The sequence below is a fragment of the Trachypithecus francoisi genome, unplaced genomic scaffold (genome assembly GCF_009764315.1).
Source record: "Trachypithecus francoisi isolate TF-2019V2 unplaced genomic scaffold, Tfra_2.0 Lachesis_group16, whole genome shotgun sequence".
In the NCBI taxonomy this organism is placed as follows: domain Eukaryota; kingdom Metazoa; phylum Chordata; class Mammalia; order Primates; family Cercopithecidae; genus Trachypithecus; species Trachypithecus francoisi.
In genome coordinates this window covers 4848668-4863107 of record NW_022681461.1, presented here as the reverse complement: position 1 = coordinate 4863107, position 14440 = coordinate 4848668, and the positions used below count along the sequence as shown (strand labels likewise).

Genomic DNA, 14440 nt, shown 5'->3' with positions numbered 1-14440 from the left:
GCAGCAGCCCTAATCACTGCACACCCTCAGGGCCTATGCCCTGCTGACCTCTAGTAAGATTATCTGCCGCAGAGGGTGGGGCTCCCGTGGCAGGAACAAGGGTCCACAAGTGCTCCGACAATGTGGGGTGAAGGAGCTGTGGGGCATCCTCTACAAGGGGCTTCAGAGACTGTTGGTTTACAGATGGGGAAACTGAGGCCAGGACTAAAGATAAGGCCTTGCCCAGGCCCCAAGGCTCAGTGAAAGGCAAAGTCAGTATCAGCCCATTCCCAACCGAGTGGTGCTCACTCCTCCAGCCATTCCCAATGAGAACCTGGGGCTGACCCTCAAAGGCCACGGCCAGGAGGACTGCAGCTCACTTGCCAACTTCCAGCTCCACTTGCAGAACCCAGGGACCACCCCACCTCCATCTTGGTGATGGGGCCTCATCCTTCCTCAGAGGGCACTGGCCCCTCTTGCCCCCATGACAGGCATCTCAGCCCCACTTTTGTCCCCACAGCCCACTCCCCGTGTAACCACCAAACCCAAGATGGACCCTGCCTCCTTCAGGGCCCCACCCAGGCCTGCGGGACTCTCCCGACACTCCTCCTGCCCTTGGCTCAGCCCCACAGTGAACATGCCCCTGCCCTAGGGACAGGCACGGGGTACGGCTCTCCCCTGATATCTGCCACATGCCTTCTAGGAAAATGAGGCTTTGCTCACGCTGTGTCCTCAGGTTCACAGACACTGAGGCTCCAGCAAGGCTCAATTAAAATATGTGCCAGTCAGTGAGGAAAGACACTCAGGTGCTCACTCAACCTTCCCTGAGCCTCCTGTTCAAACCAGCGAGACTCTCCTCCCACCTGCCCCAGTGGAAGACTCCCCTCCTCCTGTTGGGCTCAGACTGCACAGGCTCCACACCCCCCAGCAAACTTCCCAAATCCTGCTTTGGCCACATTGTTCCCCGGGGCTGGGCTCCCCAATCCTCCACGACTCCAGGGCCTAAGTGTCAGGGCCATGAGCAGCTGGTCCTGTGGCCTTTGCGCCTGTCAGGGCCCAAGAGCCAACCTGGTTCCTCTGACTTCATGTTCACAAGCTCATGGGCGGACACTACAGTTCCATTTCTAGATGTAGAGCCTGTGCCATGTACCCATGGATGTCCATGGGTACCCAGAACTCCAACAGGCTCTAGTGCCAGGGACCACTCACCCATACCCTCCCTGCAGGCACTCTGCTGTGCACAAGGCAGGGGTGTGGCAGCTGGGGCTACTGGCGGTGGTCTCTACCCCTAATTCTCAGACACGCACATCCTACCTCGAGTCTCCATGGAATATTTGGGGTTTGTGTTCTTATTACAGTTGGGCATAACACAGGCCCTGAATGACACAAAACATTCCCAGGGCAGGGGGGTGTCCAATGACGAGGAGTGACCCATGGGCATCAGCCCCTCCACGAGTGGCTGACCACACCCCTCCCTGACTGACCACCTCTCTGCACTGGACTTGCTCATGGGACTTGCTTCATTAGTGAGACGGAAGCAAGCCAGATGCAGCGGAACTCGTGGGTCCATCTCTCTCCCTTCTGCCACATGGGCAGTGGAGGATGACACAAGGAAAGCAAGACAGCCCAGCCAGCTGCAGCATCCCCAGAGGCCAGCCCAGCCCAGCCACCCACCAGGCACACCTGCTATGTGACCCTGGTGGCACTATTGCAGCCACAGAGTAGGCCCCTCCCCACCCCCTCACCTCCTTCAGCTCCTGGGCCACGGAGGCCAGGCGTTCATTCTCCGACTGTGTGTTGGTGAGGACGTTGCGCAACTGCTTCAGCTCTGTCTGCAGCTCTAGCACCTTCCGCACGTAGTACTGCTCCTTGGAGGCCGACTCCTGGATCAGGCTCTCCTCCCGGCTCTCTCCGTCAGCAGCCACCTTCTTGTGATTTGTGTGTGCTTGTCCAAAGGCCTGCATCAGGAGACAAAACACTTGTCAGGTGGGCCTCCCAGGGGCACTGAAGGACAGAGACTCAGCTCACAGGTGACACTCATGCTGCAGAACAACAGCACCAACAATGGGGACTGTGGGCCTGAAGGGAAGGCCCCGCCCTGGGAGGTGCATCTGTGGCATGCCTATGGTTTGCACACATGCAAATGCAACAAGCTGTACCCAAGATTCATTTCCTTCACCAAAATAAGAGCAAGCCTGGTCTCTGAGGAACAGTGTCTGCACTGGCAAGACAAGTACTGGAGTCAGGGAGCCACAGTGGGCATGTATGACAGCAGCTGGGCCGGTGGAGGGAGCTCCCACACAGCTCCCACCTCCTCCCACTCCAGATGGCACGCCGGCCACCACATATGAAAGGCAGAGGGAGTCTGTCCATCCTGCTGCCTGATGCTGGCTCATCCTTCACTCCTGGGAGAGACCTGGTCTGAGCAGTCAGAGCCCCAGTCCCAAGGACGGCAGTGATGGTAAGAATTAGACAGAGGCCAGCACAGTGTGCCACCCACTCTGCCCAGTTCCTGGCTCAGAGGCCAACATACCAGCATGTTCCAGAGGGGTGAGGAACAAGGGGGGTGGGGGCTGCATGTGGCAAAGAAGTGTAGGGCCCTGGGGCTCAGGGAGGAGACCTTATGGGTGAGATCGACCAGAAAGGCATGCTCGCCTAGCCCAGGATGACCACCTGCCCACGCACCCAAGAGTCAACATTTGTGTCATGTCCATGCCCAAAAACCCAGGCCAGCCAGCCTCCCATCGTGTACGCCCCAGGCGAGTGGCCCAGCCTCCAAGCAGGTGCCATCCCCCTCCTTCCCTCCCACTGCCCACTACCCCCACATAGCTGGCATGGCAGGACAGGGCTTCCATGGGTAGAGGGCAGAGGGCCCACAGTGTGTCACCCCCAGCAGCCCCTGTCTCGCTGGCCACTCCACCACAGAGTTCTTGAGACCTTATCTTTTTACAGTAATCCTGGCTCATGGCAGAAAACAAGATCAAGAGAGAGGCAACTGAAAGTGGATGACTTTGTTTCCCTAAGAGAGAAAAAGGAGCATTTATCACTCATTTACTATTTAATATTAAATCTAAGAATTCAGTCCAAGAAAATAGGAAAAATGTACAAAACCATGAATAAGGATGTTACTAAGCAGGACAGTTTCCAATTTCAAGAAATCAAAGCAAAGACTAACTCATTTCCTCCCACCAGGAGACTGGCAAAAGAAACCAGGGTCTAGTCTGAGTACCGAGTCTCATGGGACCAACAGGGGAATCAAGGGGAAGACAGACTGATCTTATAGCACTGTGAGGATCACAGGATCCCGCCTGGAAGAGCACACATGTGCTGTGGCAGGTATGGTGACATGTGCTATAAGGTATGTGTTGTGTGTGTGTGTCTCATGGTGTTGCGGGGGACACCCCTAAACAAGGCTAACAGGACAACACAGCCCAGCAGGAAGACTGGTGCTGGCACTGGGACTCCACGTGGAGACTCAGGATTGTCATGGACACTCCTGCTGTGGATGTACAGACGTCCATGGCACCTACACTTCTGAGGAGGCTGGGTCTTGCTCACCTGCCCCCACCCATCAACACAACACCCACTCTGTGGAACATGTCAGTTTTTCTACAAGGCAATCGGGTCAGCTCTGTGATTTCTGCTCTGTTCTTTTCCTAGTCCCAAGGAAGGACCAAATCATGATGTCTACACAGCACCTGATCCACCCTGCCCAGCCCCAGGCCACAAGAATGGAAACCAGACACGGAACTGGCCCCAACTGTGGGCTCCCCACCCAAGCGGCAGCCAGACCCCAAGACCCTCACTGGGTGAGGGGCCCACAGGCTGCAGGTGGCATGGGCAGCGCCAGACCATCTGGGCCTCCTGACAAGCAGGCGGGACCCAACTGAAGGGTCCAGCACACATGGCTGCTCAGAATATGCCCACGAGCCTGGAGCTGGGGATGCACACATCACCTCAGAAGCTTTCTCCAGGTATGACAGCTAAATGTCATGACATGACAATCAAGTCCGGGCCTCCTGGCCTGAGCCCTGGATCTTTTCCTTAGCTTAAGCTCCCAGCCAGGGGCCCACGAACACTCCTGGGCAGCTTTTCAAACACACTGAGATAGAGACTTCCGCCTACAGCCAAGACAAGGTTGTTGCAGAAATTAGAACTACCTTCTGTGTGAAAACTTAAAAAAAAAAAAAAAAAGACAATGACAGAATATAAATAAATAATAAGCAGTGGTTTTCACGTCATGGGCACTAGATAGTGAGAGACAGATCAGGGGAGTTCCAGGAGCCCCCTCCACCAAGAGAACTTCCCAGCCATGGAAAAATGGTAGACTGAGGCAAGGCATGGCAGACCCTGTCAAGGAGGGACTGGAAGATGGCAGCAGGGCAGCCAAGCTAGGCAGATCCACACACAGAGGGCCAGAATCTCCACTGAGGACCAGGCGGCACAGAGCTGAGGAAGTCACTGAAGGACCATCAAGAGGGGCAGAGAAAGCAATCCCCACCATTTACACCAGCCAAAAACAGTACCTGCTCCCACCAGTCACAGGAGAGCCCTCCTGATGCACAGGCAGCAGGGGAGCACTCCCAGGGCCTGACAAAATTAGTCTGGATTAAAATCTGCTCTGATACCACAGAGTAAAGCTTAAAGATAAAACCTGAAAGGATCAATCTGATTCCAAGTCACTTAACTACATCCCAGAACAAAGCTCAAGAACACATGAAGGAATACAAAAACATCCATCTCCCAACAGGTGAGATCCACTGCCCAGCATTCTATCACTAACCACTGAGCAGGCAAAGGCGCACAAATGAGGAAGACAGAAAAAGATCCAGCTAGAACTTCCAGAGACGAAAAGTACAGTGGATGGGATTCAGATAGAACTTCCAGAGACGAAAAGTACAGCGGATGGAATTCAGAGCAGATAAAACAACGCAGAAGAAAAGATTAGTCAACTTGAAAAACCACAGCAAACTATCCAAAATGAAACACAGAGAAAAAAGGCTAAAAGACAAAAGCAAAACTTGAACAGAGCATTGGTGAAGTATGACACAATTTCAAGAAGTCTTACATAAGGACTAATTGGAGTCCCCAAGGGAGAAAAACAGGAAAATAAAAAAAAAATTGAAGAAATCAGAGCTGAAAATTTTCCAAATTTGATGAAAATTATAAACCCGGCCGGGCGCGGTGGCTCAAGCCTGTAATCCCAGCACTTTGGGAGGCCGAGACGGGCGGATCACGAGGTCAGGAGATCGAGACCATCCTGGCTAACACGGTGAAACCCCGTCTCTACTAAAAATACAAAAAAAAAAAAAAAAAACTAGCCGGGCGAGGTAGCGGGCGCCTGTAGTCCCGGCTACTCAGGAGGCTGAGGCAGGAGAATGGCGTAAACCCGGGAGGCGGAGCTTGCAGTGAGCTGAGATCTGGCCACTGCACTCCAGTCCAGGCGACAGAGCGAGACTCCGCCTCAAAAAAAAAAAAAAAAAAAAGAAAAAGAAAATTATAAACCCACAGACATCAGCAGCTTGTCAACCCAAGCACAAGAAATATGAAGAAAACTACACCAAGGCATAACATAACATTGTTTAAAACCAATTTTACAATAAAAATATTAAAATCAGCCAGAAGAAAAAGGATACCTGACTCAAGAGGAGCAAAGCTAAATGACAGCTGATTTTTCTAACAGGCCAGGAGACAGTGGAACATCTTTTAACAGCAAAACAAAAAAACTTAACTAGAATGCTATACTCACCGAAAACTGTTCACAAATAGAGGTGAAATACTTCAGACGTACAAAAGAATTTGTCAAATTGAAAGAATTTATCAACAGCAGATCTGCATTGGTATTTAAAGATATGTTAAATAAAATCCTTCAGGCAGAAGAAAAATAATACCATATGGAATCTATATCTACATGGAAGAAATGGTAATTAAATAGGCAAACTTTTAAAATACTTATTTTTATTATTTAAATCTCTTTAAAAGATAATTAACTTGAAATTCAGGCCGGGCGCGGTGGCTCAAGCCTGTAATCCCAGCACTTTGGGAGGCCGAGACGGGCGGGTCACAAGGTCAGGAGATCGAGACCATCCTGGCTAACACGGTGAAACCCCGTCTCTACTAAAAACTACAAAAAACTAGCCGGGCGACGTGGTGGCGCCTGTAGTCCCAGCTACCCGGGAGGCTGAGACAGGAGAATGGCGTGAACCCGGGAGGCGGAGCTTGCAATGAGCTGAGATCCGGCCACAGCACTCCAGCCTGGGTGACAGAGAGAGACTCCGTCTCAAAAAAAAAAAAAAAAAAATTCAATGCAATCCCTACCAAAATTCCAAAAGCCTTTTTAGCAGAAATGGAAAAGCTGATTTTCAAATTCATATGGAATTGCAAAGGGCCTAGAGGAGCTAAAACAACATTGAAAGAGAATAACAAAGTGAGAAAACTCAGTTTCAAAACTTAATACAAAGCTACAGTGATCAAAACAATGTGGTACTGGTGTAAAGATATAGAGACCAACGGGATAGAACAGAGTCCAGAAATAAACCCTCATATACATGGTCAATTGATTTTTGGCAAGGGTACAAAAATAATTCGATGTTTTAAAGAACAGTTTTTCGGCCAGGTGCAGTGGCTCACGTTTGTAATCCCGGCACTTTGGGAGGCCAAGGCGGGCGGATCACAAGGTCAGGAGTTCGAGACCAGCCTGGCCAACACAGTGAAAACCCGTCTCTACTAAAAATTTAAAAATTAGCTGGGCATGGTAGCTGGTGCCTGTAATCCCAACCTCTTGGGAAGCTGAGGCAGGAGAATGGTTTGAACTTAGGAGGCAGAGGTTGCAGTGAGCTGAGATCACCCCACTGTACTCCAAGCTGGGCGACAGAGGAAAAAAAAAAACGTTTTTCAACAAATGATGCTGGGGCAAGTAGCTATATATATGCAAAATAATGAAGCTGAACCCCTACCTCACATTATACACAAAAATTAACTCAAAATGAATCAAATACCTAAATATAAGAACTAAAACTATAAAACTTTCAGAAGATAATGTAGGGATTAATCTTCATGACCTGGGATTTGGCCATGAATTCTTAGATATGACACCAAAAACATTAACTAACAACAGCAAAAAATAAGTCACTTGAACTTTATCAACATTAAAAACCTCATACATCAAAGGACATAATCAAGTGAAAAGACAACCTACACCATAAAAGAAATGTTTTCAGATTACATATCTGATAAGGATATGGTATCCAGATCATATAAAAAAACTCTTACAACTCAATAAAAAGATAAACAACTGGCTGAGCACGGTGGCTCACGCCTATAATCCCTACACTTTGCGAGGCTGAGACAGGTAGATCACCTGAGGTCAGGAGTTCAAGACCAGTCTGGCCAACATGATAAAAACCCCATCTCTACTAAAAACACAAAAAAATCCGCTGGGTGTGATAATCCTGTAATCCCAGCTACTCAGGAGGCTGAGGCAGGACAATCACTATGGAGGTTGCAGTGAGCCAAGATCATGCCACTGCACTCCAGCCTGGGCAACAACAGCGAAACTCTGTCTCAAAAAAAAAAAAAGACACACAACCTAACTAAAAAATGAACAGGCCAGGCGCAGTGGCTCATGCCTGTAATCTCAGCACTTTGGGAGGCCGAGGCGGGCAGATCACCAGGTCAGGAGATCGAGACCATGAAACTGAGGCACAACAGAGTTCAATGCTTGCCAAGGGTGCACAGTACGGGATGGTGCAGGGCTGGAGACAGAAGGCTGGCAGAATACGCCTCAGGATGGAAAACAGGGCAGTAAGGATCCTGTCCAACAGATGAGCCCAGTGCCCCACCCTACCCCCACTCCTAGGAGATAGAAAGGCAGGCCAGGTCCCAGGGGCACCTGTGAGCACGAGCCCATCTGCGCCCACCACCCCCATCTCAGGGAAGCACAGCCAACATCCCCTGCTAGCACCTCTGAAATAAGCTGCAGCAGCAGGGCTATGTGACTGTGGTGGGCGCCAATCACAACGTGCCTCAATTTCCTCATGTGAAACCTGCGTTAATAATGTCACCAATCTGAGCTTAGTGCTGTGGAGGAGATTTAGTCAGTTAATGTAATTCACGGCCGGGCGCGGTGGCTCAAGCCTGTAATCCCAGCACTTTGGGAGGCCGAGACGGGTGGATCGCGAGGTCAGGAGATCGAGACCATCCTGGCTAACACGGCGAAACCCCGTCTCTACTAAAAAATAGAAAAAACTAGCCGGGCGAGTTGGCGGGCGCCTGTAGTCCCAGCTACTCGGGAGGCTGAGGCAGGAGAATGGCGTAAACCCGGGAGGCGGAGCTTGCAGTGAGCTGAGATCCAGCCACTGCACTCCAGCCTGGGCGACTGCGAGACTCCGTCTCAAAAAAAAAAAAAAAAATGTAATTCACTTACCAGAGTCTATGTGGCCTCCTACTCCACCCATCCCCTGATGATAGGAGCTTTAAAATACAGGTTCAGGGAGTTACTCCTTGTTCTCCTCTCTAGCGCTCCCACCGCCTTTCGGATGCCCAAGAAGGAGCCAACTCCTCCAGAGTCAGCATATCTCTGACTCCGGATGTGGCTGAGGCTATTGTCACTGGACCAGTGTTAACATGCTGAGATCCTGATACCCCCACTGTGGGGGCAGCGCATGGGAGGCTGGGTGGCTTTAGAATGAGCCCATAGCAGATGCTTAGACCCCCATCACCCCGCAACAGAGGCTGAGATCCAGAAACAGAAGCTGGACAATGAAGGAAGAGTAAAAGATGACGACCAACAACGGGTTACGGTTACCCCTGTGGTTTTCATTCTGTCCTGACGCCAGTACCAGCAAAGCTCCCTGTTATCATCTGGGCACTCCCACCACCTTAGAACAACTCTTCAAGCGTTACTTTCTGTGAAAGTAAAACTAAGTCTATGCTGGAATGGCTGAGACCCTGACCTGCGCCTAGTGCAGAGGAGGGAACAGCGGCAGGTAATCAGAGCCTGGGAGGACGGGGAAGTGTGCCAGGTGGAAGGAACAGCAAAGCAAGAGGTAAGACAAGGTGAGGCCAGAAGGAGAACTAGGTCCTCATACCAGGGCCTCTGAACCTCTGGACAAGAATCTCTTTCCCTCCCTCCTCAGCCACGTAGGCCTCCAGCTTTGCCGAGGTACCCCACTGTGCAAGAGGCACTGCCCTGCCTGCCCACTTCCCAGCGGCACAGCAGGAGAGCCAACGGGTATGTGCACACCGGAAGCCAGGCTGCCTGGGCCCACATCCTAGCTCTGCCACTGGTCAGCTATGACTTGGTGAGCTCCTCCCTCACTGTGCCTGTCTGTCAAAGGGGCTACGGGGTCAAGTTCCCATGGCTGGGCGTGTGTAAGCCCACCCTGATGCCAAGGCAGCATGGGCATCAGGTCAGGGTCATCCACAATCACCCCATTTATGAGAAGTGGCAGGGCTTGAAGAGCAGCCCCAGCCCAGTGCCTGCCCCCTCCCACCTGCCACAAGGTTGGTCCCTGATGGTCCCCACAAGGCCAGGTGCTGGCTCCAAAGTGGCCTCACTGTCCTTCTTCACGTGGAAGATGTCCTTACTCTGTAGTCAGCCAGTGGGGCTGCCTGGCTCTGTGGCAACTACTTAATTACAGTTCCCTCAGCTACAAAGGAAAGTCACCCCACTCCCTCCCCACTCTCAAGAGAGAATGTGGATATCTCCACAGTAAGAGCTGGCCATCAGCCCTAGCTAGCAGAGGTTGACCCTTCAGTCTCCAGACAAACCTGTACAGGGCGTGGAAACAGGTCTGCACAGGAAACTGAGAACCAACCCCACTTGCCGACCTTCCACTGGGGTCTGGCTCCCTGGAGAAGGCCTACACCACCAGGGCAGGGAACCAGGCCTCTAGGCAGGGCTGTCCCAGGGAATTCTCTTTCATCCTAAACCAGCTTGGCCATCTGATGCAACAGGAACAACACTTGCCAAGCCAGGAGAGCCAGCCTCAGCATTCCAATGAGGCAGGACTTGTTCCAGGATGCAGTTTCCACAACAAAACTGGGAGCCTCAATTCCTTCATCTGCTAGGCTGATCCAGCACCACCCACTCACAGCCAGCTGGTCCCACACTTGTCCCTGAAGGGCCACGATGCCTGCACCAGGGTGGGCCCAGCCTCCTGGGAACGGCTGGGCCTGGGCATCCCAGGAATCCCACTAGTCCTAGCCTGGCTGCCTCCACTGGGCCCTCCCACCGCCTGCTAAGGCAGAGACACTGTTGGGCTCCTTGTCAGGGCTGGTCCAAGCAGGGGAAAGGTCTGATCCTCACCCACTCGACGGGCTGTGAATACCCTCTGCTCAGCACCCATCTTCCTACCCAGGCTTGTTGAAAAATCCCAGGGACTGGCTTCACCATCCCCTCAATGTTTACTAACAGTACTTATTAGTGCTTACTGCACGCCTGGTCTCTGGTAGGTACCAGTGATACTGGGACAACAGACTATCAGGCCTCCCAAGACCCAAGTCTGAGGACCTGTAGCCCAGATAGTCAGTTGAGACCACAAATCCTCCCATCCTGGGGAACCAGAGGATGATAAAACTCACTTGATTATGGATTGTCAGTATCCCAGGCTCTCTATTCCCCCCAACCACAGTGAGGAGCCCCTGAAGTGTCGGTCAACTCTTTACTGTTTTGAAGCAGTATTCCTATCAGAAGTTTGCGCTTGGCGGGCAGGGAGGCATAGCCTTTGGAGCAAGACCTGACCCCCGACCACGGTTTTACTCCTTGTGAGGGGGAAGAGGCAAAGAAATCTGCAGAGCCAGGAAACAGCAGTTGAGGTCCAGCACCCACCTCCTTCACAATCATGCAGTCAGTAAATACTGATCAAATGACGAACTTGTCCCCCAAAAACTGCCACAACAAGCCACAGGACTTCAACACTTGATGGGGTCAAAGGGAAATCAGGTGTTTCCGAGGCCTTAAAAGGAGCTGGGGTGGTCTGCAGGACATGAGAAGACCTGGAGGCCTCAGACGCTTGTGTCTATACACCTTGCTCCACTCCGGGCAGCTCTGCATGTACTGTTCAGAGTCCTGCCCTGCATAGCCAGGACTCCACAGGAGTCCAAGTGGCATCAAGCCTTATTACAGTCATGAGGGTGCTCAGGCCTATCAAGCTGACATAAATACAAGCTCAACAATATTATTATGAGATAAAGAATTTAGGCCAGGCAGTGGCTCACGCCTGTAATCCAGCACTTTGGGAGACTGAGGCCTGATCACGAGGTCAGGAGATCGAGACCATCCTGGCTAACACAGTGAAACTCCGGATCTAATAAAAAAATACAAAAAAATTAGCTGGGTGTGGTGGCGGGCGCCTGTAGTCCCAGCTACTTGGGAGGCTGAGGCAGGAGAACAGCGTGAATTCGGGAGGCGGAGCTTGCAGTGAGCCGAGATCATGCTACTGCACTCCAGCCTGGGCAACAGAGTGAGATTCCACCTCAAAAAAAAAAAAAAGAATTTATAGCATTATGACATTAAACTCACTCATAGACTAATCAAACCTATTGTGACCCAAACAGCCTAGTACAAAATACATCAAAGTCTCCACCACGTAGAGGGAGAGATCGGGGGCTCTGCAATAGCCAGCAAATCAGAACTGGCATAGACACCAGGACTCAGGGCATAAGGAAATGATATCACAAGAGGATGCAGAATGACGTCAGAGCAATCTAAAAAAGGAAGAAATTCCATTTATGTGTAGGTGCACCACAGGAGAACAAAGTAAAAGACAGTATTTCACGTAAGTTTTCTGTAAATCTGAAACTGTTCTAAAAAATATATGCTGTAAAAAGTTAGCATACACTCAAACGTAAAAATTGAAAAATGATCTCTTAAATGTATCTGTATTAGAGAGGGTATACAGAACAAAACAACAGGAAACCAAATAAACAAAAAATAGAAACAAATCATATGAAAACTTTAGGATCAGGGCAAAGCAGTATTGTGCTGGGGGTTGTGGGGGGATTGCACTAAAAATAAATAATGACAAAAAGAAACAGTCTCTCTAGACTGGGATTGCAGAAACTGAACAAAGTAACAAGCAGAAGTCTCACAAAGGGGAAGTGATACAACAAAAACCCAGAAACAAAAGAAAAAGCAAAGCAACCACGTTCGTGTATTTTTTTTAACCCGCTAGTGACTGTATTCAGGTTGGTAAGTCTGTGCAAAGTACATACCCCTGAATCAGGGAACTGAACACTTACCAACCTATCCAGTCCCCACAGGCAACGTGAGGACTGAGCTACCACATCGCTGGTTCCACCCCACAGACACTGGCAAGATGGGCATCAGCACCAGCAGGCCTGCCTCACGGGAGAACTGACACAGGGAGTGCGTGCCCAGGAGGGAGTCTGGGTGCTGTGTAGCACAGCAGGTCTTGAGCTCTGATCTCGGCCTAAAGTGTCCCTGTCCACATCCATATCCACTCAAACAAATAATGAGAAAGGAAAACAGAAAGACATGCCCTATCAGTTCTTGATGTATCTGTTGAACATTCCCGTTGAGTTTGCTGAGTTTGTAATGTCCTCTCTAAGGCAGAAGAAAAGACATTACAAACTCAACAGGAATGTTCAACAGGTATGTCATGAACTTATCTGCTAGTTTCAACAGATCTTCCCTTCCAAAGGGCAGGGACTCATGGACCAATTCCATGCCCAATACGGATGCAAAAAACTGACAAAATCTTAGCAAAGAGAAGTAACAATTTACCTTAAGAGTTACTCACTGTGATCAGAAGACCTTGCCCAAGAACATAAAACCAGAGTAAACCAATTTAATTTTAAAATCTATATTCAGCATCTGCTATGAAACAAGATAGGCCAACAAGTAAGTAAACCATATAGATAGACTGAAGGCAAACTATCAATATTTCTGCCACAAACTAATATTTTAAAAGGAACTAAAAATGTCATCTATGCTAATATGCTTTCACCATAATTTAGCCTGAACTCTTCTCAACTGAAGCACTTGAAAAATGGATGTGGTAATTTTTTTTTCTTTCTTAATGTCATAAAAAGAGCATCAATAGAGTAAATCTACCTGGATAGATTGAAAACAAAAGCAAACATAGCAAATAATAATGGAATGCATTAATAAATAATGGAGAAGCATTGGTAAATGAAGATGCATTTGAGTTACCCACCCTCCCCTTAAAAGGAAAAGGCAGGACTACACTCTTCACCACACTCAAAAACCATCAGAAGAGGGGAAAAAAAGCGTATCACTAAATTCCTATTTTTTGCAAGTGATGATTGTGTCTAGAAAATGCACTAAGAAATATCCTCAAAAAGGTCAGAGATCTCAAATACACCAAGATACCCACAAAACCCTCCCAAATTAAACTGTTGAGTTATGGACGCAAAAGAAGAGCAATTACATTTATAATCTTGACCTAAAAAATTAACCCCCAGATATTAACTTAACTAGAAACATGAGATTTATCCAAAGAAAATTATAAAAGTACCGATGAGAAAGACAGACCGTAAGGTGGAAGGTGAGATTCCTTGAGCTGTCATGTAGATGCATGTGATATGGACGCCACAGCTACAGACCTGGAAGGCAGCTGCCTCAAATCTCCTGGGGATTACTTCAGAATAATAGTGAAATTTACCTCAAATATTTAGCAAGCAAAAAGACTCCTGCTTACCTCCATTAAAAAATGTTAAAAAGACATCATTCGGCCGGGCGCGGTGGCTCACGCCTGTAATCCCAGCACTTTGGCCAAGACGGGCGGATCACGATGTCAGGAGATCGAGACCATCCTGGCTAACACGGTGAAACCCCGTCTCTACTAAAAAATACAAAAAATTAGCCGGGCGAGGTGGCGGGCGCCTGTAGTCCCAGCTACTCGGGAGGCTGAGGCAGGAGAATGGCGTGAACCCGGGAGGCGGAGCTTGCAGTGAGCTGAGATCCGGCCACTGCACTCCAGCCTGGGCGGCAGAGTGAGACTCTGTCTCAAAAAAAAAAAAAAAAGACATAATTCACAACATAATATCCACCCTTTTAAAGTGGTTTTTAGTACATTCACAGAGTTGAGTGAACATCACCATTAATTCCACATTTCTATCACCCTCCAAAGAAACTCTGTGCCCATTAGCATCACTCTTCAGCTCTCCCCACTGCCATCCTGAAAACCAACCTATTTTCCATCTCTATGAATGTGTCTATTCTGGACATTTCAGTCTTTTGTGACTGGCCTCTTCACTTAGCATAATGTTTTCAAGGTTCGCCCATGTTGTAGTATGTACGAGAATTCCCTTCCCTTTCATGGGCAAATAATATTCCATTGTATGAACAGATCACATTTGTTTATCCATTCATCATTTGATGGACACTTGGGTTGTTTCTACTTTTAGGCTATTATGAGTGGAATTGCTAGGTCATGTGGTATTTCTAACTTTTTTTGAGGAACTGCCAAATTTT

The 14440-nt window shown here is 49.3% G+C and overlaps 1 protein-coding gene across 5 annotated transcripts in view; it reads right to left on the bottom strand.

The window, feature by feature from the left end:
* BICD2 (BICD cargo adaptor 2) overlaps positions 1–14440 on the bottom strand; it is a 51249-nt gene that overhangs the window by 16485 nt on the left and 20324 nt on the right. For all 5 annotated transcript variants that reach the window (XM_033236752.1, XM_033236753.1, XM_033236755.1 and 2 more), the window contains exon 2: positions 1725–1937. In XM_033236752.1, the coding sequence (XP_033092643.1) occupies positions 1725–1937 (213 nt within the window). The remainder of the gene's footprint in view (positions 1–1724; positions 1938–14440) is intronic.